The 26,744-nt window shown below is 43.4% G+C and overlaps 1 protein-coding gene across 5 annotated transcripts in view; it reads left to right on the top strand.

The window, feature by feature from the left end:
* Positions 1 to 1,549: 1,549 nt before the first annotated feature.
* ARIH2 (ariadne RBR E3 ubiquitin protein ligase 2) overlaps positions 1,550 to 26,744 on the top strand; it is a 47,876-nt gene continuing 22,681 nt past the window's right edge. The window contains exons 1-3 of one of the 5 annotated variants that reach the window (XM_038411725.1): positions 1,550 to 1,622; positions 7,250 to 7,596; positions 22,204 to 22,271. In XM_038411725.1, coding sequence (XP_038267653.1) covers positions 7,348 to 7,596; positions 22,204 to 22,271 — 317 coding nt within the window. In that variant the 5' untranslated portion in view covers positions 1,550 to 1,622; positions 7,250 to 7,347. Of the gene's footprint in view, positions 1,623 to 2,231; positions 2,544 to 3,590; positions 3,680 to 7,025; positions 7,149 to 7,249; positions 7,597 to 22,203; positions 22,272 to 26,744 lie in introns of those variants that run through there. The other 4 variants (XM_038411722.1, XM_043517930.1, XM_043517932.1 and 1 more) reach the window with 4 other exon arrangements.

Genomic DNA, 26,744 nt, shown 5'->3' with positions numbered 1-26,744 from the left:
CAGTGAAAAGGAAGATTAATTATAATCTTATGGAATCTATGTAAGGAGAGAAAGCCACATCAATGAAATGGAAGAGAGGGGATGTTGATAGCAATAAATAAAAATCAGAAAATAATAACTGTAGAAAATTGATAAGGGAAGCAAAAGAACACACCTAGAAGAAACATAGCCAGCAAAGTTAAAGACAATAAGAAGGCATTTTTAAAGTGTATTAGGAACAAAAAGAATCCTAACAACGGTACTGGTCCATTACTAAATGGAAATGTTAGAATTGTCAGTAATAATGCAGAAAAAGCAAAAATGTTAAAATTACTATTTGTTTTGTATTTAGGAAAAGAAACATTATGTAATCATACAGTGACAATGAAACGCCATTGCAATAGCAACTCAGGAGGACATTAACAGAAGCTGTTAAAATTAGACATTTTTAAATCTGCAGGTTTAGATAATTTACATCCAAAAGTTTTGAAAAAGAGCTGGCTGATGAGCCTGTTGGACCATTAATGTTGATTTTCAATGTTTTGGAACAATATGAAAGTTCCAGAGGACTGGAAGAATGCTACTGTTGTGCCAATTTATAAAAAGGGTAAATGGGATGACCAGGGTAATTATAGGCCTGTCAGCCTGATATTGTTCACAGGAAGAATAATGAAACAGCTGATACAGGATTGGATTAATAAAGAATTAAAGAAGGGTAGGTAATAGAATTAATCCCAATCAACATGGGTTTATGGAAAACAGATCCTGTCAAAGTAACTTGAGAACATTTTTTAAAATATGATTACAAGTTTGGTTGATAAAGATAATAGCGTTGATGCACTATACTTCCACTTCTGGAAGGCATTTGACATGGTGCTGCAAGTCATTTTGATTAAAAAGTAGAAGGACATAAAATTGACATGGCATGCATTAATTAGATTAAAAACTGGGTAACTAATAGGTGTCAAAATGTAATGGTAAATGAGGAACCATCATTGAGTAGGTGAGTTTCTAATGGGGTCCCACAAGGAACAAGTTTTTGCTCCTTTGGTATTAAACATTTTTATTAATGACCTGGAGGGAAATATAAAATTATCACTGTAAAGTTTGCAGACTATACAAAAATTGATAAATAATAAAGAGGACCGGTCACTGTTAAAGAGCGATCGGCATTGCTTGGGAAGCTGGGTGTAAGCAAATAATAATTGTGTTATTTTGACCAAACATATCTAAAACCACAGCATACTGGCCATACTTACGGACTGGGGACTCCTGGGAAGCAGCGTCTCTGAAAAACATCTGGGGATCATGATGGATAATCATGTGAATGAACTCCCAATGCGATGCAGTTGCCAAAACAGCTAATGCAATCCTTGGATGTATAAATGGGAATCTTGAGTAGGAGTAGGGAGGTTATATCACCTCTATATTGGGCGCAGGTGTGACTCCTACTAGAATACTGTGTCCAGTTCTGATGTCCACAATTAAAGAAGGACGTTGATAAATTGGAAAGAGTTCGGAAAAGAGCAGTGAGACTGATTAAAGGATTGGAAAACAGGCCTTCTGGTAAAAGACTCAGTCTGTAAGTGCTGATGGGGTGAACGAACATTTGGACAAGGGGCTCTTCAATCAAGCAGGCAAAGGTATACGGAAATCCAATGCCTGGAAGCTGGCGCTACACAATTTCAGAAGCACGCTCGAAACAACGTCCCAGGGATCAGGGCGGATGCGCCATCCCTGGCCACTTTCAAAGCGGGACTGGCTTTCTGGCCCGCAAGGCGTGCTCTAGTTCAAACAGGAACGACGCCGGCGTGGTCAAGGCCTGTGTGAGGCCGGAGCTGACAGCAGGGGAGGCGCCGGGCTGGGTCCTCCGCCGTTCCGCCCCTGGGGCCAGCAGCACCGAGTGGCCCAGGGGCGATGGCAGCAGGGGGCCGGGATTCTGGCCAGCCCGCCGGACCCTGCCCGCATCAGACCCGCGGGCCAGAGCAGCCAAGCGCTAGAGAACAGGCCGGCAGCCGCCGGCCTCTGGGGAGGCGGCGTGTGGCCGGGCCCCCGGCGCCGAGGGCAGCGCGGCCCGGGCACGCGTGGGGCGGAGCCTCCGGGGGGCCCCGCCGCGCTGGCTCCGGCACCGCGCCCCAGCCGCGGGGGTCCCGCATGGCCGGCAGGGAGGCGAGCTAACCCCCCTGCCCCATTGGCTCAGCCCAGGCCCCCGAGCGGTTCGGACCATGCCCGGCTTCCGCCGCGGTCACGTCCCCTTCTCCGAATCTCTGGCTTCCCTCGCGCCGGCGGAAATGACGTTTCACTGGACGCCGGGACTTCCGGTGCGCAGGCAGTAGCGGCCCGGCAGGAGGAGCCCGGGGGGAAGCGGACCCCCTCTTCCCGGTGGTCCCGGCACCCCGCGGCCTGCCCCGTACCTGGGCCCGAGCCTGCCGCGGCCTTCGCGCCGCAGCCGCGGTAAGTCGGAGGGAAGCCGGGCCTTGTTCAGGCCGGGACAGCGCTGAGGAGGCGGGCAGGGCGCCGGGCTGCTCCCTCCCGCGGCCGCAAGCGGGACGCGGCTGGAGCGGGTAGGGCCTGGGCCCGGGGCCCCGTCCCCGCGCTCCCCCTAGAGCCCGGCACGGTGCGGGGGGGCTGCTCTCCCCAGGCCTGGCTGTGGAATGGGGGGAGTTGTGTGGTGCCCACCTCCCTGGGGGCTCCTTCTCCCCCAGCCCCGCTGTCCCACGGGGAGGAGGGGGCTGTGTGGTGCCCCCTTCCTGAGGGCTGCTTCTCCGCGCCCCCCAGCCTAGCTGTGGCACAAGGCGGGCATTTGTGGTGTCGCCCTCTTTGGGGGCTGCTTCTACCTCCCTGAGCCTGGCTGTGCAACTCTGGGGGGAGGGAGGGCTGTGCAGTACCCCCTCCGCGGGGACTGCTTCCCCCCAGAACCTATGCCCAGGATGGGGGCAGGCTGTGCGGTGTCCCCCTTCTTGGGAGCTAGGTCCCCATCACTAGAGCCAAATTTTGGTGGGCAAGGCTATTATTGGTCGCAGAGAGCCTCCATCCCCTCATATACAATGGATCTGTCTTTACCCAGCCATTCCCCCATGGGGAGACTTCATTCTCCCTGAGTGTTAGCCTCGGTAATGGGATGGGCTCCCAGTTGACTGAGTCATTCTAGACTTTGGGAGTAGGTACCTATCCTATATCATCCCAGCCTGCATATACTGTGGTTGGGACCTATTAATATCAACCAGGAGCCTTCAGAGCACCAAAAACCTTTCTTGCCCTTCTACCTCAAGGGATGTTTGGTACGTGGCTCTTAGTGTAGGGGTCCTGGTGGTGGGACAATGGGAATACAGCCTTCCGCCACCTGTGTGCTAGATGGTAGTGATAATCCAAGGGACATAGTGAGGAGCACAGGATACACTGATTCTTAAGAAAAGCTATAATAGGATTCTCAGATAAAATTGGTTGCTGTGTACCATTATATAGGGTAACTTGAAAATGGTCAAACTTCAAGTGCAACTTGCTGTAGGCCTTTTGTGCACGTCTGTTGTAGTGCTGTTAAATGAAACTAGGTCTGAAAGGATTCTGTTTAATTTGATGATGATTTCTCCACATATGGCACTCTAATTTCAGCAGGCATGCTGGAGGGGAATCCTTTCTCATGGTTTTGTGACAGGAGTGGCATACTCTTGGCCTACTGGCTGGATGCTATCTGCTTGATGTAAGTGTTTTGGTCCATGACAGATTCAGAATCTGCAAAATGCAAGTCATCACTTTTTTTTTTTTTAAGTTTGAAGTCCTTAAGTAGAAAATTTAATGAAAGTGAACTGATGTATGATTGTCTTGGTTTGAAATGGCTTTAAGTGGTGTGAATTCCCAAATCTATATCAGGTCCAGTGTTAAATCACTGACATATTATTATGTTCTTGATTTGTACATGCAGCTGCTGCAGTTGTGAATGCAAATCAGGGAAGTTGTATAGGCAAATGTCCCACAAGAGCAGAAATATCACCGCTCCTAAAAGCCTTGCATTCTCCCGAGTGGAACACAACTGTTTAGTTATTACATAAGGCTCTTAGTCTACTCCCAAAACATCCCACTGCATCAGTGCGAACCCCCCTGTACGTTGAAGGAGTAAATGGACCATAACTTAAATGTAGCTTGTCTTTCTCCACAGGATGAGCATGATGCCTTGGTAGGACTGAAGGCTTTCCTAACTCGTAATGTCTGTCTGTCGTGAGTGATCTATGAGATTTGCTAGATAATCATTAGATTATTGAGGACTACCCTCGGGTGGTTCTAGATTCCTGGAGACTAGCATATCTTTTAGACAGATGTGCATCGCTCAAACCAAAGGTACAGGCTCTATGCAAGAATTACTGGGTGAGGTTCTATGGCTTGTGTTGTTGCAGGGGATAAGATTATCATAATGGTCCCTTCTGGCCTTAATCTGTGACTAACCTTTTCCCGGAGAGCTCAAAGCAAATGAGTGTGCGCGTGCGTGTGTGTGTGTGTGTGTGTGTGTGTATATATATATATATATATATATATATATATATATATATATATATATATATATATATATATATATATATATATAAAAATATAAATATAAAATAATTATTTGCTTTGGACTTGGCAAAAGCAGAACTTAGCACCGATTATGAAATATAGTATTGAGGAATCTTTGTTTGGAGAGCCCACAGTGGAAACCCAACAAGAGAGACATTAGCTGCACGTAAAACATGCTTACCAAATAGATCAGCTTTTCCAAATATTTTTCTTAGAAGCCCATTTGTCTCCCTCCCTGGATTTCTGAAAGTTTCCATTTGGGAAAGCCTGAGAACTGTTTTGTATCTAAGGGGTTTCGTATGACATTAGAAGAACCTGCTTTTAGAATCTGTTATATGGATGATTTCTCAATGATGTAATTTAATTACTTGGATTTGGTGTCTTTTTTTTTTTTAATCTGGTGGAAAAGGTGAATATTTGTCTGTGGCAGCTTGACTAACTCATGTATTTTATTGGTATTTCTATAGTGTTCATTGCTTTAGTATCAATGTTGTGGTATGGGAATATCACTCACTGAAGGCTATTACTCAGAGTTCCACTTAATTTGGCAAAATAAAGTTGTACCACAACTTAAATGTTCTCTCCATAGTCCCAACCCTCTAATCCTTTGGTTTTAGAGGAAACTGAAGGATATTAAAAAATACGTGACACTGACACACATTGAAGATAAGTCAAGAAGTTATGGGTATGGAGAACAGAATTCAGCAGGTTAATGTGATTAGATTCCAACCCTCATCCTCTCCTATTGGAGGAGGTTTAAATTTGCTAAAATGACTGTAGTGCCTCAGATTAATTATACATTAAGTCTACTCCTGAATGACTTAGAGTACCTTACAACAAATGTGTTTTAAATCAGGAAACAAATAGAGTGGGGGAAAATAATTGTCCATGCACTAAAGTCAGGAAATTCAAAGTTCTGGTTCCCACAGCAACAGTAATTTGCCACATGTTAACTTTAATCTTAATATATAACATAAACAGCAATTCAAAATACCACATATATGCAAGGGGCCCAATTTATGCTTCCCTTGGGAAGTGTAACTGACTTTTTTTTTATCTTTTGCATGTAAAACTCAGTCAATCGGTATAGTCCAGCTCTTTTTTTCTTTTGTATTTAATATAGACCCTCTTGAGACCAAATTAACTTGGTTAGATCCTAGCTTGATGATTTTATTACAGAGATACTCATAACTCAAGGATTTATCAGCTTGTACTGTCTGATGACCCCTTTATAAATAATACGTTGTGGTCATTATATTGGTGACTTGAGTAGAAGTTGTGCAAGACGGGTAACTAAGATCAAATTGACTACTTTGCCAACAGCAATGAAAACGTTAAGCATAATTTAGCTATGTTGATCCTTGTGTAATTTTAGTAGCTAAATGTTAATTTTTACTGAGAATGTCAAGAAAACGGACTAATTTGTGTAGTTCTCTCCTCTTTGGATATAGGGCCCTAGCCAAGTGTAAACCAAGACATGTGCCAGATTCCAATTAAGAGAACTGCTTTGGGTGCAGCTCAGAGCTCTGGGATTCTCTCCCCACCCTCATTCTGAGCTGCCAGTTAAATTCTATGCTCTAGAGCAGGGGTCGGCAATCTATTTCACGTGTGCCAAAGATGGCACACGAGCTGATTTTTAATGGTATGCTGCTGCCTCCCAGGTACCAGCCCAGCTCAGCCTGCTGTTGAATGCAGGCCGGCAGCAGGCTGAGTGGGGCCGGCGGCTGGGACCCTGGTAGGCAGCAGCGTGCCATTAAAAATCCTGCTTGCCCTGGCCCGCTCCCTCCCCCCACTGGGGCAAGGTGAAGAAGCTTGGTTCTGCCGGTTGCTGCTGCAGGGCAGGCAAGTTCCCCCTCCTCCACTTCTTCCCCCAGCATGCTGGGTTCCTGCCTCTCCTCCTTTCCCACCCTGCCCCCGATCAGGTGATGGCCCTTGCGAGGGAGGGGGAGAAGCGGAACTGCAGCGCACTCCCTGCTCTGGGGAAGAGGTGGAGATGGGGCCTTGAGGAAGGGGGGTGGAATCAGGACATATCCCCTCCAGCCCCCTGCCCTGAGCCACTCTGGGCAGGGGGCTGGGAGCACTCCCACAACCCTAGCCCACACCCCCAGCCCTCTGCCCTGACCCCTACCCCCCCACACCCAGCCCTCTGCCCTGACCCCTGCACCCACCACACATACCCAGCCCCCCCACCCCATTCCCTGACTCTTGCACCCTCCACATTCCCACCCCCACCCTGAGCACCAAACGGGAGCTCCTGCACCCCTACCCCACATTCTCACCTGCACCCCTCGCACCAAATGGGAGCTGCCCAGGTAAGCACTTCACACCTAAACCTCCTGCCCCAACCCTGAGCCCCGTCCCCCATTCTAGCTCCTGGCCAGACCCTACACCCCAAACCCCAGCCTGCTCCTTCACCCCCAGCCCTGTGCTCAGTGCAGAGAGAGAGAGGAAGACAAAACATCTTTAAGACCTGGTAGGAGAACTAGGAAACAGTTCAGTAAGCCCTGGTTGAGAACCACACTAGGGAGACATGCCCAGGTTTTGCAGGTGCAGAAGTCAAAGCTGATCTCTAGTCAGGGACCTTCATGATAGACTGTTGCTCTCTAGCTCAGCATCAGGTCGGTGCTTTTCTGACTGTTTTATCATCTGTGTGGTATTGAAATATTCTGTTACAATTTCTTAGGCACAAGAAAAAAATTTGTTTTCCTTCCCCACTTAGGAGACAGAAGTCAGATGAATTCAAAGGAGTGATAAAGTGTGGCGGAGAAGGAGAAGCTGTGGTTGCTTTCCTGGTCTGCAGTTTGGCAGGGCACTAAGATGTCTGTGGACATGAACAGCCAGGGCTCTGACAGCAATGAAGAGGATTATGACCCTAACTGCGAGGAGGAGGAAGAGGATGAGGATCCTGGGGATATTGAGGATTATTATATTGGGGTAGCTAACGATGTGGAGCAGCAGGGAGCAGATGCCTTTGATCCAGAAGAATATCAGTTTACCTGCCTGACTTACAAGGAGTCGGAGAGCACCTTGAACGAGCACATGGTCAGCTTGGCCTCCACATTAAAGGTGAGCAAATGTTTCTGCATTCATCAGGTGTGCACTTAAGGCTGTATGACTGAAAAGGCAAATATTGATCAAAAATTGGAGTAGGATCACTACTTGATGAGTGTGGTGTTTAAGATTAGTAGTTCTGAGCTGACTCAGGGCTTTACAGACTACTGCATACTGGGTCTGGGGATTGATGGTAAAAAGCTATTTACAGAACCTTTATCTTGTGTTCTTGTGGCACCTTAGACTAACAAATTTATTTGAGCATAAGCTTTCGTGAGCTACAGCTCACTTCATCGGATGCATTTGGTGGAAAATACAGTGGGGAGATTTATATACACACACACAGAGAACATGAAACGATGGGTTTTATCATACACACTGTAAGGAGAGTGATCGCTTAAGATGAGCCATCAGCAGTGGGGGCGGGGGGCAGGAGGAAAGCTTTCATGGTGACAAGCAAGGTAGGCTATTTCCAGCAGTTAACAAGAACATCTGAGGAACGGTGTGGGGGAGAAATAACATGGGGAAATAGTTTTACTTTGTGTGATGACCCATCTACTTCCAGTCTCTATTCAAGCCTAAGTTAATTGTATCCAGTTTGCAAATTAATTCCAATTCAGCAGTCTCTCCTTGGAGTCTGTTTTTGAAGTTTTCTTGTTGAAGGATAGCCACCCTCAGGTCTGTAATCGAGTGACCAGAGAGATTGAAGTGTTCTCCGACTGGTTTTTGAATGTTATAATTCTTGACATCTGATTTGTGTCCATTTATTCTTTTACGTAGAGACTGTCCAGTTTGACCAATGTACATGGCAGAGGGGCATTGCTGGCACATGATGGCATATATCACAATGGTAGATGCGCAGGTGAACGAGCCTCCGATAGTGTGGCTGATGTGATTAGGCCCTATGATGGTGTCCCCTGAATAGATGTGTGGACAGAGTTGGCAACGGGCTTTGTTGCAAGGATAGGTTCCTGGGTTAGTGGTTCTGTTGTGTGGTGTGTGTGGTTGCTGGTGAGCTCACGAAAGCTTATGCTCAAATAAATTTGTTAGTCTCTAAGGTGCCACAAGAACTCCTTTCCTTTTTTCAGATGTTCTTGTTAACTGCTGGAAATAGCCTACCTTGCTTGTCACCGTGAAAGGTTTTCCTCCCCCCCACCCCCCTGCTGGTGATGGCTCATCTTAAGTGATCGCTCTCCTTACAGTGTGTATGATAAAACCCATTGTTTCACGTTCTCTGTGTGTGTATATCAATCTCCCCACTGTATTTTTCACCAAATGCATCAGATGAAGTGAGCTGTAGCTCACGAAAGCTTATGCTCAAATAAATTTGTTAGTCTGTATTCGCAAAAAGGAAAGGAGTTCTTGTGGCACCTTAGAGACTAACACGCCTGCTACTCTGAAACCTTTATTTTGTGTGAATTTTCAGAGTTAAACTTCTTTCATTAACATTGGAGAATTCTAAAACAACAAACAGGGCAAAGGGAAGAGAAACAAGTATGAAAAGACATCAGACAATACAAATAGCTGTACTTATGTTTGTTCAGAAAATGACTGGGAAGAAGCAAACAATGCTAAGAGCATACAGTCCAAAACAAATACTCTGCCAGTTTGAGAGAGAGTAATCAGACTTGAAGAAACATAGCTCAGATCTCCTGCACCAGCCCTATCATTGCATTGACAAGCAATTTGATTAAGGATGGTGAGCTTGTCTGCTGTTATACTAATGACTAATTCCTCATTGGAGAAGATTTCCACTTTTGTAAGTCAGCCGGTTGACATTAAGTAGTGCTCAAGAGAGACTATATTATCCCTTTTGTGTAGCTGGTAATATTTGCATTGCTACTGGTCTGCAACATGTTCTTGCACTGCACTACCAATGTGCTTCCTTCCCATCGTGGAGTGGCAACTTAGAGACTGAATTCTCATCTTACCTCTGTATGATGCTTTCAGACCTTGACACCTCGGCTAAAGCCATCAACAGGTCTGCCATGTAGTGTCAGATGTAATTGTGTCATATTGTGATGTGAACACTTGGCCATGGAAAGCTGGAGAGAAACAATCATACTTCACAAAAGTTGTCTAATGTTGTGATAGCAATACAGCATAGTCACTAACCTGCCACCCACACCTTTATCGGATCTTGGTGCCCACTAACCATCTCTAGCTTCAAGCAATTTAATAATCCATTCTCCCCTACCATAGCTAGCTGGCTCTTGGTCACATTATTCTTTCTAGAACATTTACATTCTAGTTCAGAGTTTCCCCCGTCCTTTACAGATTCTAGATAAAGTGGACAAAAGGAGGGGGCAAATGGGAGGAATTGACCTGCATTTGGATCTGGCTTCCAGTCACTATCATTTTTTAGTGACACAGTAAACATTTAGAAAAGGCTGTTTTGCTTCATGCCTGGGTGACTCATAATGTACCCCCTTAAAAGGGGTAAGTGACTTGTCCATTGAATCAAATGAATGAAAACACTAGACCTTCAGGTTTAAAATCTGAGTGTATCCTTACTTTGCCACAACACAACAAGGATTGTTTTTACAAAGACCTGAGGACAGCATTGAATTTGTATTAAAATAGTGAAGAATACAGTTGCCCTCGTCTTTAAAATCATAGACTTTAAGACCAGAAGGGATAATCATAATCTAGTCTGAACTCCTGCACATTACATGCTACAGCACCTCAACCACTCCCTCCTGTATATGCTATAATCTAAGTTACTGAAGTCCTCAAATCTTGATCTAAAGACTTTTAAATTACAGATAATCCATCATTTACTTTAGTTCAAACCATCAATTGATCAATGCCATACACTGCAGAGGAAGGCAAAAAACCCAGGGTCTCAGACCAATTCTCTTCAATTTGTCAAGGTCATTTTGAATTCTCATCCTGCCCCACAAAGACCTAGTAGCCCCTCCCAGCTTGGTGTCATCCGCAGATTTTATAAGCATATTTTCCACTCCATTATCTGAATCACTAGTGAAAATATTTAATACTACTGGACCCAGGACGGACCCTTGCCGGGCCTCAATAGATACGTCCTTCCAGTCTGACAGCGAGCCATTGGTTAGCTACTCTTTGAGTACAATCTTTCAAACAGTTATGCTCTCACGTTTTACTAACTTCATCTAGACCACATTTCCATAGTTTGTCCCATGTGACATCAGCTATAGCAAAAGCCCTACTAAAAATCAAGATATGTCACATGTGCAGCTTGTCTCCTATCCCTTAGGCCAGTAACCTTGTCTGAGAAGGAAATTACATTGGTTTGGCATTATTTATTCCTGACAAATCCATGCTGGCTATTCCTTATAACCCTATTATCCTCTAGGAGTGTAGAAATTGATTAATAATTTGTTCGGTTATCTTTCCAGGTATTGAAGTTAAGTTGACTGGTCCATAATGGCCTAGGTCCTCTTTGCTTGTTTCCCTTTTTGAAGATAAGTACTATGTTTGCCTTCTCCAGTCCTCTGGAACCTCACCTCTATTCCATGAGTTCTCAAAGATGTACACGAATGGTTCCAGCATTGCTTCAGCTAGTTCCCGAAGTTCCCTATACCAAGCCAATGAATGCCAAGAACTGTACTGACAGGTACCCAAATACAAATCAGATACAGCCTCTAGAGCAGTTTGGTCAATATCTCATAGAGAACAATATAGGTACAGACTTCTTAAGGCATAACACAAAACCCCATATAGTCTCAGCTTGCCAAAAACAGTGCAATCTTAAGTGATGCTAGCAACTAATTAATGTCCGATGTGTCTAACAAAAGAGTGGGCCCATTCAGATTTAGAGGGTGCTAAACTAGACATGCTCAGCAAAGTTAGGATTCTGTTACCACTCAGATTGTTGTTCATATCTGGCATGTCCAAAAGAACGGAAGTCACATTCTGAATACGAACAGGTACAGCAACTCAAATGCTGAAGGAAAAACTGATTCTCATTGACTAAAGCAAGAAGGACCCTTCATCTCATGAGCAACAAATTTCCGAGTCTTCGGGATGCATCCAAGAAGACTGCTCTTAGCGCACAAGCAAAGGAGTGCTTGTCTTTGCTATGAGACAAAATCAGCACTGGTGCAATTGATGTAGTGACGTCTATTTAGCAGATCTGGTGAAGACTCAAGTCAATGGGAGAGCACTCTGATGTTGATGTAATTATTCCACCTCAATGAAAGGCGGAAGCTGTCGATGGGAGAGTGTCTCCTGCTGACATACTGCAGTGTCTGCACCACGCTAAGTTGATGTAAGTGACGTCACTTGGAGAGCAACTTTTTTGCACCCCGAGTGACAATTTACATCAACTTAAGCAATAGTGTCAACAAGACCACAGATAAATATCATCAGGCACTACTGACTTGAATACATCTACTTATCTAGATATTCTTTAACCAATTCTTCTCCTATTTTGGCTTGCATACCTTTTCCCTTGTTAATGTTTTAAGTATCTGGTCACTATTAACCTTTTTAATGAAGACTGATACAAAATAGACAGATGTCAAAATAGGCATTAAACATCTCAGCCTTCTTGCTATAATCACTTATTAGCTCTCCTTCACCTCTAAATAGTGGCCCGTCACTTCTTTTAATCTTTCACTTGCTCCTAATATATTTAAAGAACCTCTTGTTATTGTCTTTTATGGCTGTTGTGAGGTGTAACTTTGATATTGTCCCTACATGCTTGTGCTATTTGTACTTTTGCTTTGCAATTTGTTTGTCCTCTCTCTTTGTCAGGTAAATACAGAGCTGATGGAGCTATATTGACCTCTTACTATTCTTCCTATCTTTCCTTCGCCTCAGAATAGTTTGCTCTTGTGTCTTTAATATTATCTTTTTGAGAAGCCCACAAATCCCCTTAACTCCTTTTTCCCTTAGATTTTCTTCCCATGGGACCTTACATAGAAGTTCCGAGTTAAGTCTTTTAAAATCCATTATCTTTATTCTATTGCCTGTATCATTTCCTGATCACTTTCACCCAAGTTGCCTTCAGATTTGCAACCAGTTCCTTCCTATTAGTCAGAATCAAGTCTAAAATTGCCATCCCCTTGGTTACAGCCTCCACTTTCTGAAACAAATCGTTACTGGACGTTTTTTATTTTGCTGTGTTACACTTCCAACAGATATCTGGGTAGCTAACACAGCAAAATAAAAAACGTCCAGTAACGATTTGTTTCAGAAAGTGGAGGCTGTAACCAAGGGGATGGCAATTTTAGACTTGATTCTGACTAATAGGAAGGAACTGGTTGCAAATCTGAAGGCAACTTGGGTGAAAGTGATCAGGAAATGATACAGGCAATAGAATAAAGATAATGGATTTTAAAAGACTTAACTCGGAACTTCTATGTAAGGTCCCATGGGAAGAAAATCTAAGGGAAAAAGGAGTTAAGGGGATTTGTGGGCTTCTCAAAAGATAATATTAAAGACACAAGAGCAAACTATTCTGAGGCGAAGGAAAGATAGGAAGAATAGTAAGAGGTCAATATAGCTCCATCAGCTCTGTATTTACCTGACAAAGAGAGAGGACAAACAAATTGCAAAGCAAAAGTACAAATAGCACAAGCATGTAGGGACAATATCAAAGTTACACCTCACAACAGCCATAAAAGACAATAACAAGAGGTTCTTTAAATATATTAGGAGCAAGTGAAAGATTAAAAGAAGTGACGGGCCACTATTTAGAGGTGAAGGAGAGCTAATAAGTGATTATAGCAAGAAGGCTGAGATGTTTAATGCCTATTTTGACATCTGTCTATTTTGTATCAGTCTTCATTAAAAAGGTTAATAGTGACCAGATACTTAAAACATTAACAAGGGAAAAGGTATGCAAGCCAAAATAGGAGAAGAATTGGTTAAAGAATATCTAGATAAGTAGATGTATTCAAGTCAGTAGTGCCTGATGATATTTATCTGTGGTCTTGTTGACACTATTGCTTAAGTTGATGTAAATTGTCACTCGGGGTGCAAAAAAGTTGCTCTCCAAGTGACGTCACTTACATCAACTTAGCGTGGTGCAGACACTGCAGTATGTCAGCAGGAGACACTCTCCCATCGACAGCTTCCGCCTTTCATTGAGGTGGAATAATTACATCAACATCAGAGTGCTCTCCCATTGACTTGAGTCTTCACCAGATCTGCTAAATAGACGTCACTACATCAATTGCACCAGTGCTGATTTTGTCTCATAGCAAAGACAAGCACTCCTTTGCTTGTGCGCTAAGAGCAGTCTTCTTGGATGCATCCCGAAGACTCGGAAATTTGTTGCTCATGAGATGAAGGGTCCTTCTTGCTTTAGTCAATGAGAATCAGTTTTTCCTTCAGCATTTGAGTTGCTGTACCTGTTCGTATTCAGAATGTGACTTCCGTTCTTTTGGACATGCCAGATATGAACAACAATCTGAGTGGTAACAGAATCCTAACTTTGCTGAGCATGTCTAGTTTAGCACCCTCTAAATCTGAATGGGCCCACTCTTTTGTTAGACACATCGGACATTAATTAGTTGCTAGCATCACTTAAGATTGCACTGTTTTTGGCAAGCTGAGACTATATGGGGTTTTGTGTTATGCCTTAAGAAGTCTGTACCTATATTGTGCTGTATGAGATATTGACCAAACTGCTCTAGAGGCTGTATCTGATTTGTATTTGGGTAGCTGTCAGTACAGTTCTTGGCATTCATTGGCTTCGTATAGCTTATTGCAGGGAGTATTTAAAGGATACCATTGTAATGTTTAAGATTTCTAACAGCTTCATCTAGTCACAAAAGTCACTAAAAATGTTTAGCTGAGTGTCAGAAATTATAACAACTATCGAACAGGAAGATGTGCTGTCCTTGCTGTTCTCTAATGCCCACTCCATGTGACATTTTAAACTTTAACTCTGCTGCCTTCATGTTTTGTCACTGGTACCTCGTAGAACAAGAGTTGTCCGATTCTTAGGATTCTCATCTTTCATGTGTATCTAACATGCAGACTCTCCTGTCCCCTTATTTGTCATCTTTATGAGGCATATTAGGATGAAGAAAATTCATGTCCCATTAGCAAGCATGGAGATGGGGGACATTGGATAGCTGCCGTTAAGAAAACAACATAGTATCGTTAAATGTTGATTTTCCCTCGCCCTCACTGAGAGATCCACTACTATTCATGGTTTTGAGATACTGAAACAATAGCTTCTACAGTTTCTGAGAACTGTTAGAAATTCTCTTTTAGACTACTTATGTAGTAATGTCCTTGATCTAAAAGGTCTTAACAAATCTATAGCAATTTTCCTTTAACATGATTTCTTCATGAGTTGTATTGTACTTATGGTAACAGCCCATTCCTTTGCGTGAGGGTTTTCACACTTCTTGCTATCACTCTAGGTTTATTATGATGATCCCCCTTTTTCCTTAGGGAGACTAGTGATTCCCCAGCTCTTTTATTCCAAGACTGCTTATAGAGCAGTTGTTGTAAGATCTGTGCTGTGGGTCAGGAACCCTTCCTAGACTCAGTGCCACCTTTCTCTTCAAGGACTAAAGTACTTAAGTACTTAGGCAGTGTATGACCCTTAAGAGGAAAGTTTGAAGGGTAAATTGAAGACCATTTTGAGGAACTACAATGTTGGAGATAATCCAAGGTTCGGAAGCTGTGCACCTGGCTCCCACTCCTGGGAGACTGTTTTCTGTGCCACCTCTGTTCTTCATTAGCCTGGGGAAGCAGTTTTGCTACTGCCTTTTGAATTGATCTGCTGTTTGTGTTGTTGACCTGGCTCACATCCATCTCTGTTCTTTGCTTCAGAGAACTAGATTCTGTGGTTCATTCATTTCCCAGGATAGCATTGCATGAGGGCCCAGTAGTGCAGTGAGCCTCGCACTTCCATTTGTCTTATTCTTTTGGATTCCCTCTCTGACGCCTTCTAGAACAATTTTTTGATGGTGACTGGGCTGTACTGTGACCATGGCCACTAAAGCAAGTATTCTACTCTTGTCCTCACACTTACAACAGATACTGATATTTCTTAATGGGAATTTGATTCAGTTGTGAATTGACTGCTCTGGTCACCTATTTCTTTGGACAGCATTCTTGCTTGTCCAGGTTAGCTTCCAGTCTTGAATGTCTGTTTTCTCTTTGCAGTGTAAGGTATAGTGGACCCATACTTAGAAACCTCCTGGGCTGTTTCCTCCCACTTAGAGCCCTCAATCCCTTACAAGTCACATGGCACTTTCTATGTGGAGTTTGGCTTGGCCCAACTCTTACTGAAGTTAGCTACCCAACTGAAGAGACTCCTTATCACATGGTACACGTCTGACCAAGTATGTGAATGCACTCATCATATGATGATAAGCATGTATGCTACATTAACCTAGATAGACCCTGTTGTTGTTTAATCTTCAGTACCTTGCACAAGGGGACATCAGTCCCTGATTGGGGTCCTTAAGTTCTACTGTAGTACAGATAATATCTTCTGAAACTTTGTTCCCTTAGCTGTTGCTGTTACTGCTTCCATGCAACAGAGGGGAGTTCTGTATGTTACACTGAAACTGTACTATTATCTAGCAAATGTGTAAAATCTGGATAGTGTCAATAATATACTCAACTTCAATGGGAAAAGGATTATTCCTTTCATATAAGGCTTGTAAATTTGTGGTATTCAATGTGCAGTATCTGCTCAAAAAAATTTTTGAGCCAAAATAAAACAAAACTCCTTAAACAATTATCTCAAAATGCAATGTACCAGAATGTCTGGCGTGGATCTTTGGCTGGAAAGATCATAGAGCTGGCAGGAAAGCCCAGGACTTGCAAATTTAGTAGTTTCACGGGATTATTTGAGGAAAATCAGTTTTATTTCTCACTGCCCAAGCCTGCAGTTTGTTGCTATTTTCAGTTTGATTGGAAAAACTAACTACAGATGTGTGGGTTGATTAAATCTCACTCCTTTTCTTTTCTCTGATTCATGCATCACCTAAAACTTGCAGCCTGGCTGGATCTGCCTGAGCGAACATGGCAGCTCACAGCTGTTAATGAGTCTGATCTTGGTGGAGGGAAGAGACAACACTATGGAAATGTCTAAACAGTCTTTCCGCAAATCTGAGTTTCACATTGCCATCTTATAGCAGGACCAGATGAGCACAGAAGCTGTGTGAGCCAGTAAAAATACATTGCCAAATTCACATGCTATGGTTTTCAAATTCAGTAATTCAGCTGAGATTGCTATTCTCTGTACCCTGAAGGGATGGCCTTCATATGAGCAATTTCTTCTTTTGTTCAGTTGTGTTTCTTAAAAACACACCTGGGATCCTCTATCAGAGAGAAATGGTAAAATGGGGCAGAAGATGGGTTTGTCTTTACTGCAGAGAACTCAAGTCGTGACCACGCACACCCTTAACTCGCATGTGATGGTGCTTTTAATTGGAGTTGGCTGTCCTGCTGGGGCATAGGGTACGGCTTGATTGAGCACAACTCAGTAGCAGCTAACACAACCCCTCTGTATAATGTCTTGCTTAGAACTTATTTTCATTGGGCTTGCATTGTCTACCCTGGAAAAATAACTCATGGTCTGAGAAATGCTGCACTTTGCGTTTTCCCTAGCAAAAGCTCTGCTGATCCCACTTGGCAGCTGAAATCTCTGTGCTGTGTGCACGTGAGAGCAGGTAGATTAAGGCTAATGTAAAATGATGAAGTACAGAGAACAAGGAGTTAAGACTTAACATGAGATCCTCTTTATTCAGTGCGCAGCAAACTATGTTGTGGACTGAAAGCACTTGCAAGTCCTGCTTAGCAGCACTTGTAGTATTTATTAGTCCTTAACTGCACTCTGACTTAGAAACATATTTACAATCTTGTGGGCTGACATTGGGTGTCTGCATGCCTGTGGCGAGGTGATGGTTGGAGATTAAAACTCTGTCATTTAGACATAGTTGTGCCATGCTGGCTGTCAAGACTGTGTTCCATGGTATCAAGGCTACAGCTCATGAGTCTGAACTGCATTTCTCCTACTTCTTCTATAGCTCACAATCTGTAACGGAGGGAGAGGCTGAAATGTCAGTCTAATTCTAAGCAATACTCTGAATGCTTAAAACTTTCAAAATTTTCTACCCAGGAAATGTCAAAAGTCTGAGTTAAGTAGGTGTTAGTTAAAATTTTTTAAACAGTATGATGAATAATGCCTTTCATTTGCCCAGGTTTCAGTTTCTTGTAGTGTCTCAGTCCCACTATTTCTACAGTTCTCCAAGGAATTCTCCAGCAAAATCACAGAAGTCAATATCTGTCTCTAATGAAAAATATCTTGGGTCTTCTTTATGAATGCTAAAGAAACACAAAAGACTTATTTTTCCCTTTTCAGGTTAAATTTTTACTTGGATATGTTTCATTCTAGTTAGTATATGAAGGTCATGCAGGTTTAGAAGTTTTCAGCAAAATGCAGTGTTTCCTAACTGGGATCTAATCTTGGGAGTTGCCGTAGTTCCTGTGGTGGTATGGTTCGGAAGGCTGGAGTTGTCTAAATTGACTTCATCTACTCTACCTTCATTGTTCATCAGCCATGGTGATTGCAGAGGCTCTTGCTCTTTGTGGGTTGCTTTGACCATGCTGGGGTATTGCTGTAAGTCTGTAAGGGTTTGATCTAGCAGTAATTTATCTTGATCACCAATTACCTTCTCTTGATGAGACAATCCAAAGTTGCAGCCACTGGAAAGCCATGTTCTAGGATTAAAAGGAACACTTCTCAGAATTATTTTCTTACCTCTGTGGCTTAGAAAAAAACTTTTATTAGTTAAAACTCAGTGTTGGCTGTACTGGGGGAGAGAGGACTTTCTTCCTGGGCTCTCCCTGGAGAGATTCCCAGCCGCAGCAGTAGTGAGCCCAGACAGTTTAAATGTTACTTTTTCTCCTTTCTCCTTCCTACTAGGTTTGTTCTCTTCTCTGGCCAGGCACTTCCAAACACAACCCTGATTTTGCAGGACATTGTCAACCTGACTTAAAATCACAGGATATGTTGACCCCGACTCTTCCCTAATGCACTCGCTCATTACATGACCACTTAAGGAGAATGGGGTCAAGCTGCACCCTTTGGGCTCCCAGCCAGCACGTCTCAAAATCTGTGTGTTGGAAAAAATGGATTTTTTTGCGGACCAGTTCGAGCTAAGTCTAAGAATGTCCCTATGAATTCTCTTTAAAACTCCATCAGGTCTCTGCAAAATCTACAATGAACACAGAGCTCCAGAAAAGCAAGTCAGTCCTGGAAGAGACATTCAGGATGAGGGTGCTGCACAGCTACACCACCAAACTAATCACCGTTAAGGATTCTAAATTCTCAAACATGAAACATTCTTTAAGCTTTAGAGTAGCAGCCATGTTAGTCTGTATTCGCAAAAAGAAAAGGAGTACTTGTGGCACCTTAGAGACTAACAAATTTATTTGAGCATAAGCTTTCATGAGCTGGAGCTGGAGCTCACAAAAGCTTATGCTCAAATAAATTTGTTAGTCTCTAAGGTGCCACAAGTACTCCTTTTCTTTAAGCTTTAGGATCAAATTTCTGCCTGGGTGGACCACTCTTAAGGCCAGGTAGCAATGATTGAAAAATTACAGCCACAGATGTCTCTCACGTAGAATCGTAGGATTGGAAGGGACCTTGATGTCTTCTAGTCCAGGCCCCAGCACTCAAGGCTGGACTAAGTATTATCTAGATCATCCCAGACAGGCGTTTGTGTAACCTGCTCTTAAAAATCTCCAATGATGGAGATTCCACAACCTCCCTAGGCAATTTATTCCAGTGCTTAACCTGACAGGAAGTTTTTCCTAATGTCCAACCTAAACTGCGCTTGCTGCAATTTAAGCCCATTGTTTCTTATCCTGTCCTCAGAGGTTAAAGATAACAATTTTTCTCCCTGCTCCTTGTAAGAACCTTCTATCCATGATCCAAGAACCATGATAAGGACCTTATCATGTCCCCTCTGTCTTCTTTTCTCCAGACTAAACAAACCCAATTTTTTCAATCTTCCCTCGTAGGTCATATTTTCTAGACCTGTAATCATTTTTGTTGCTCTTTTCTGGACTTTCTCCAATTTGTCCACATCTTTCCTGAAATGTGGTGCCCAGAACTGGACACAATACTCCAGTTGAGGCCTAATCAACGCAGAGTAGAGCTGAAGAATTACTTCTCGTGTCTTGCTTACCATACTCCTGCTAATACATCCCAGAATTATGTTTGCTTTTGCTTGTTTTGCAACAGCATTAAACTGTTGACTCATATTTAGCTTGTGATCCACTATGGCCCCCAGATCCCTTTCCGCAGTACTCCTTCCTAGGTAGTCATTTTCCATTTTGGATGTGTGCCATTGACTGTTCCTTGCTAAATGGAGAACTTTGCATTTGTCCTTATTTATTGTCATCGTCTTTGCTTCAGATCATTTTTCCAGTTTGTCCAGACCATTTTGCGTTTTAATCCCATCCTCCTCCAAAGCACTTGCAACCCCTCCCAGCGTGGTATTGTCCACACACTTTTTATAAGCGTACTCTCTGTGCCATTATCTAAATCACTGATGAAGATATTGAACAAGACCACGTAGGTGGGGGCCAGGCTGCAACTGCTGGAAAATAAGGTGGCCTGTCTAGCAAAATGAGCTGAGGACACAGCCAATTAACTCTACACTCTGCAGCTGTTAAAAAGAAATAAAGCGCCCAGAGGGTTCCTTTATCCGAGCTTCAGATGTCGGAGCATTCTCTTGGGCAAGATAAACTTTTCAGGACACGTCAATATAATGAGTGATTCTTACCCTGAAAAAAGACAAGAACCGGAGGACTGTAAATCATACCACGCAACTTGATTAATCTGGACATCAGAATATGTGAAGATTTTTGATAATTGGGCTTTATAAATTGGAGATCAACAAACCACAACATCTGCAGAACTCTATATCATATGCAACTCCAGTGTGGTGAAACAAAGGTCTCCATGTCTATATTTAGAAATTGATCATGTTTATTGCATTACCTCTTTTCAATACTTGAGAAACTTAACTTTGCCCAGCGATTTATAGTGTCTTGCAAATTGTTCTGTAACTCTGCCATGGAAACTGCTGCTCATCTAGAATAGCTTCCTGCCCATTGGGGCTGAGGCACTGTGCCCCCACTCCTTCAGCATGTGGAGCTTGCACTTTAGCTACCCGTGCTGCAATGTGTTTTGAGGATAAACATAGCATTAGGGGCTGTCAGTCTTGTCCTAAAGGCTGATCCTTCTAACCATGCCCATTCTCCTGAGCTGCCTCCAAGGTGTTGGTCCTTAATATACCTGAATCTCCATATGTGACTCTAATTCACAGCCTTGCATTTTAAAAGCAAGTGTTCAGTACCTGTATTGTCATGTGGTTCAGACCCCAGCTTTACTCTACAGCACCATCACACTTTTATGCTCCTATTAATACTGAACCAAGATAAACAATGTAAGCTTTGAAACTTCTAACTTGCTTCCTCTTCTTGGGGTTACCTGGAAATATTTTTCATTTAGCCTTTCTCTAAAGTTACACAGGACTACCTTGCTCAGGCCAGTAGAAATTATTTAATTCCAGCCTCCGCCCCAGACCCCTTGCAGTGCATCAACCCATCACTGGAAGTTGCACAGTCTCTAGTCCTCTGGCAGGAAAGCTAAATGTTTCCTTTTCTTTCTTACCACATCCCCTGCCCCCATGTGCAGCTGGGCACCTCTTCTCCGCCCTGCTCGTTAAGGGGTGTCTGTTTGCTCATGCACAAGTCACATGGCTTAGTGTGCTCTATTTTGACTAAAGATACGCTTTAGTCATGGAGGTCACTGGTTCCGTGACTTTTCCGGGCCTCTGTGACTTCTTCGATTTCAGTTGCCAGTGCCCACGGCTGGAGCCTGGACTGCAGTTGTGTGCCCCTGCCCCCGCCGTGGTGGTGGGGCTCAGGCTGTCAGTTCTCTTGCCCCCTGTGGCAGGACTCGGGCTGTCAGTCCCTGCCCCAAGGGGCTCCAGCTGTCATTCCTCCCCCGCATTACCACTTATTTTTAGTAAAAGTCACAGACGGGTCATGGGCTCCCGTGAATTTTTGTTTATTGCCCATGACCTGTCCGTGACTTTTACTAAAAATAACCGTGACAAAATCTTAACCTTAATTATGATCTGGCCCCTGCCTCTTCTTTCTTGAGTCCCACCCTTTTTAGGCCTAGTCAGGGGAAGCAACAGTCAGGTTTTGAGTTTCTCTCACTTGGCTGCGTGAAATTGCATCAGTTGGAACAGTGGTTACTTTAGGTACGGCTGTATGTGTAGCTCCGTTCCCCACCTATGGTATTGTTTATCCTTTTATTGAGGGGATATGTTTCAACTGGGACCCTTTTTTAAAGCTTGAGCTGGAAAATTAATGGCCTGCAGCTTCTGGGTGAAAATAGTGGCAGGCATTGGCATGTTTTACTGTAGGTTTCTTTTGGCCCTGACAGTGGGTGAAAACATGAACTATGTGAAATGGTTTGAGAAACAAATTTCATAGGATTCATTTCCAGCCCAGACCACTAGCACAGAAAAGTCTGAACTGTGACCTGCATTATGGAGTGATGGGTGTGTGTGTGCAAACTCCTAGGTGTACAAGGGCTCTGAAAATATGCCTCTTGATTCTTTTTTCCTCTTTTCTCAGGTGTCTCATGCAGTTGCTAAGCTTGTATTAGTTAGTTTCCACTGGCAAGTCTCAGAGATTTTGGAAAGGTAAGTGTGACTAACTTGTACTAGTCGCTTTTCACTCTCACAGTTTTGCAAATATGAACGTACCAGGCTGTTTCCCACTGATATCTACACAAGAGAATGGTTGGGCCATCAGGGAGGCTGCATACTGTACCCCGGGAGTGAAGAGGAAGGCTGCATTTTGATCAAGTGAATTCCCCTAGCTGACCAGCTAATGTAGGTGGAATAAAGGGAGAGAGATGGTGTTTGTTTGTCCTGGGGGGCTCCCATCTCTTTAAGGGATTAAGCACTGCAAATGCATTTTGCTTTAAATTTGAACCTGTATATTGAGAAAGCTGCAGCAGTAGTTGATTATAATAAAGAGAAAATTTTCCTTTAGAATCTCCTCAGTTTTCTTAACCCTGTTTCTAGTAAGTTTTTCCACTGAAAGAAGAATCTGATCCCTGGCCATAAACAGGTACTGAACTAGTGACAGCTTACAAGGCAGTCATGCTTTCGGATTAAAGCTTTTTGCTCCTTCTAGATACAATTGGTGATTTTTCTGGAGAGCACTGAAAGGATGTTGAGTCAGGATATTGGGAAGTGGGATCCTGACTCAGTAGCCACTCAAATAGTACTGAACAATTCTTATAGCAGATCAACAAGCTGCAAAGGCAGAGGGTAAATTCTGTCCAAACCCATCTGAGAAGCACATGCCAGCGGCCAGTGCCTCTTTGCATCTCCTTCTGGCTGGTCCAGAAATAGTAAGAGTGACTCTGCCCCACAAGTCCCTGTTAGCAATTAACCCGTTCCAGAGAGGGTGGGGGAAACGCAGTTTCCTGAAGGGCCGTGGTTCACGACTCTTTATCTGATGTGTAGTGCACGCTGACTGAGCAAGCAAGCAAGCAAGCTTCCCATGGCACATAGCTGGTCCCCAAAGAGTCTAGAACAGGGGTAGGCAACCTTTCAGAAGCGATGTGCCGAGTCTTCATTTGTTCACTCTAATTTAAGGTTTCGCGTGCCGGTAATACATTTTAATGTTTTTAGAAAGTCTCCCTCTATAAGTCTACGTTATGTAACTAAACTATTGTTGTATGTAAAGTAAACAAGGTTTTTAAAATGTTTAAAAAGCTTCATTTAAAATTCAATTAAAATGCAGATGTTATCAGATTAGTGCAGTGGTTCTTAACCTGGGGTGCACGCACCCCCTGGGGGTGCATGACATGCAAGATTTTTTTAGAAGGTAAATCATCAGAAACCCAAATTAAGCACAGGCACATAAGTACAACTACTTTGTTTCATCAAATCTATGTATTTATTAACATTATACAGTTTTTAACGATTACTGTAATATACCAAGTTTTTAAGTTTTCAACTTTTTAAGCTAATTGTAGTGTAATTAGGAGTGAGAGAACATATTTTGAGAACTCCAGACCATCAGCTGGCTGAGTGGGGATGGGTGTAGTGTATTAAATTGCTCCCCATAGAAATGTGCTACTTATGGTATACTACTTATGGCTGCCAGTCCTGATGCTCTGAGTGGCATGGTAAGGGGACGGGGAACAAGGGTGATTGGATAGACGTGGGAATCCCGGGGGGCCTGTCAGTGGTGTGGATATGGGTCGGGGCAGTCAGGGAGAAGGGGGGCTTGGATGGGGGGAGGTCTGGGGGGCGGATGGGGTGGAGGGGTCCCAGGAGGGGGCGGTCAGGAGACAAGGAGCAGAGGGGGTTGGATGGGGTGGAGGGTTCTGAGGGGGGTGGGGGTCCTGGGAGGGGGTTGTCAGGAAACAAGGAGTGGGGGGGTTTGGATAGGTCAGGGGTTATGAGGGGGGCAGTCAGAGGGAGGAAGTGGGCCTGCTGTTTGGGGAGGCATAGCCTTCCCTACCCCAGTGTAGCGTATTAAATTTCTCCCTGTAGGAATGTGTTACTTACGGTGTACTACTTATGGCTGTCAGGCGTGGTGCTCTGCAAGTAGCAAATTCCTACGGGGAGAAATTTAATACACTACACCGGTGGACAGTATCCCAGACTGGAGGCGGGCTGAGCTGCTCAGCCCGCTGCCAGTCTGGGGTTCCGTCCGCCAGCTCCCGCCAGCCAGGGTCTCGGCCGCCGTCCCCGCTCAGCCCGCTGCTGGCCCGGGATTCCGTTCACCCAGGCCGGCAGTCGGCTGAGCGGGGGTGGCAGCCGGGACCCCGTCTGGCAGCCGCATGCCAGTAAAAATTGGCTCGGATGCCACAGGTTGCTGACCTCTGCTAGAACTAGCTCTAGAAGGTGACATTTCTGTATGGGAGCCACTGCTCTTCTGCAATGTAAGTGGTCAGATCTGGAACAAGAGTACATTGGGGAGGGGCTTTATTTTTAAAATTGCAACATTACAGATTGTTTCTTAGTGCATCTGGTGCGCAAGCTAATGTCAAACTTCTATTTTCCTTCCTGAGCTGCACTTAATATAAATTCAGTGGTGGTTCCTAATTTAAATCCCTAAAAGTTGTGGAGTGAGAAGAAGAGGAGGTTTATCTATCTCACAGTGAATAGAAATGACTTAGATTTTATTCAGTGATGTTTACATCCATGGTGTAAACCTTCTTCTGCAGTGTTGGAAACCCCAAACAGCAACATGTGGCTACTTTTAATGCTGCTTATTTCTTATTTGGTGTTCTTAGGGGGTGGGGGGCTCTGATACAATTTTATAAATACTTAGCTAGATAATGTATTGTAATCAAAGCGAGACCAAACTGTCCAAACTGAAGTGCGAAATGTCAACAGCCTTTGTTGAAAGAAGATTTAGATTAGGAAAATCCTGTTAGTCTATCCTGTCTAAGAATATATGGGAAATCTAGTTCACATTTGGATTAAACATCAGGCTGGGCTGATTTAAGTCAGTGATTTAAATAAGAAAGCAGGAAATGGTCATTTAAATAATCGATTTTAAGCTCATTTTGCATGTGTACTTCTGTTACTTTCCTAAAAAGTTGATTCTCACTAGTTGTTAACCATTAAAATGTGATGATTTGAAACTAAATACAACTTTTACACTAATTTGTGCTTCTTTTTGCTAATCGGGAGGATACACTGGCAATTTTTAAATCCAGATTGGATATTTTTCTAAAATATCTGCTCTCAGAATTATTTCTGAGAAGTTCTATAACCTGTACTATGCAGGAGGTCACGCTAACTAACCACAGTGGTCCCTTTTGATCTTTGAATCTATGAATCTGAGATTTATTTAAGCAATTATGTAGCTTCTTCCTTAGTGAGATTCTTAATTTTTGCATTTTTATTATGGTGAATGATGCATTTCTTATTTAAACTAATTTTTTACTTTTGATTTTTGTCAAGCTTTTTGGATGGGAATTCAATTACAAATGCACCATACCAGCATTTTAAAAAAAATAGTTAAATAAAATTATCTAAAATGTGCTGCATACATAAGAAAAAAGTTTATCAAAACAGGTTTTTCATTTATGACTTTTTTTTTTTTAAAGGAAGTAATATCTATAGTTAGTGAATTGAACTGATTGTTTCTGGCCACCATTTCCTTCAGGATTTTAGAATTAGTAAACCTCACCTTCTTATACCTGTTTTTTTTATTCAGCAATTTGAACAGGAAAACAAGCTTTCCTTCTTTTCAACTTGTGATTAGTTTCTTAGCTTTGAATCAATTAGTCACTGAACTGAACTAGTTGAATAAACTGAAATGAAGAAAATATTCTCTCTACACCAACAGAAGGAACTGCTGTTAAAAGTTGGGTTAGTGCTTAAACTGTGGTTCCAAGGTACTTAGCCGGTGACTTCCACCAGTTCAATAGTTTGACTTTCTTTAAAATTTCTGTAGCAAACATGTCACGCTTAATATTTTTAAAATTTAAATTATTTTCTTTTTATTAAGTAAAGGCCTATTTAATTTCAAATTTAATTTTAAATAGGTTTATTTTAAATAAAACTGGATTTAATGTAACTTTAAAAAACTCAGATAGATCCAGTTTTTTATTAAAAACAATTTTTATCCACTCTGTTAACCATAGTCACTATTTTTTGAACAGTGCTAGTTTAGGGTTGCCTGAGCTAGTTTAGGGTTGCCCGGTTTTCGACCGGAATACCTGTCAAAAAAGGACCTTGGCAGGTCCGGTCAGCATTGCTGACCAGGCCGTTAAAAGTCCGGGCTAAGGCAGTGGCTCTGCACGGCTCCCGGAAGCATTGGCATGTCCCCCCTCCAGCTCCTACACCTAAGGGCAGCCAGGGGCTCCATGTGCTGCCCAAGCACCGGTTCCGCAGATCCCATTGGCTGGGAGCTGCGGGGGCGTCACCTGTAAATGGGGCAATGCACAGAGCTGCCTGGCCACGCCTCTGCATAGGAGCCAAAGGGGTCTCCAGGTGGACCTTACCTCAAGCAGTTCCCGGAAGCATGCCATTGCTTCCGGGAACTGCTTGAGGTAAGGTCCACCTGGAGCCTGCACCCCAACCCCTGCCCCAGCCCTGATCCCCCTCCCACCCTCCAAACCCCTCGGTACCAGCCCA

Source organism: Dermochelys coriacea, chromosome 7 (assembly GCF_009764565.3).
Source record: "Dermochelys coriacea isolate rDerCor1 chromosome 7, rDerCor1.pri.v4, whole genome shotgun sequence".
Classification (NCBI taxonomy): Eukaryota; Metazoa; Chordata; order Testudines; family Dermochelyidae; genus Dermochelys; species Dermochelys coriacea.
Note: the sequence above shows the minus strand (reverse complement) of the source record. Positions and strands in the feature narration are given on the sequence as shown.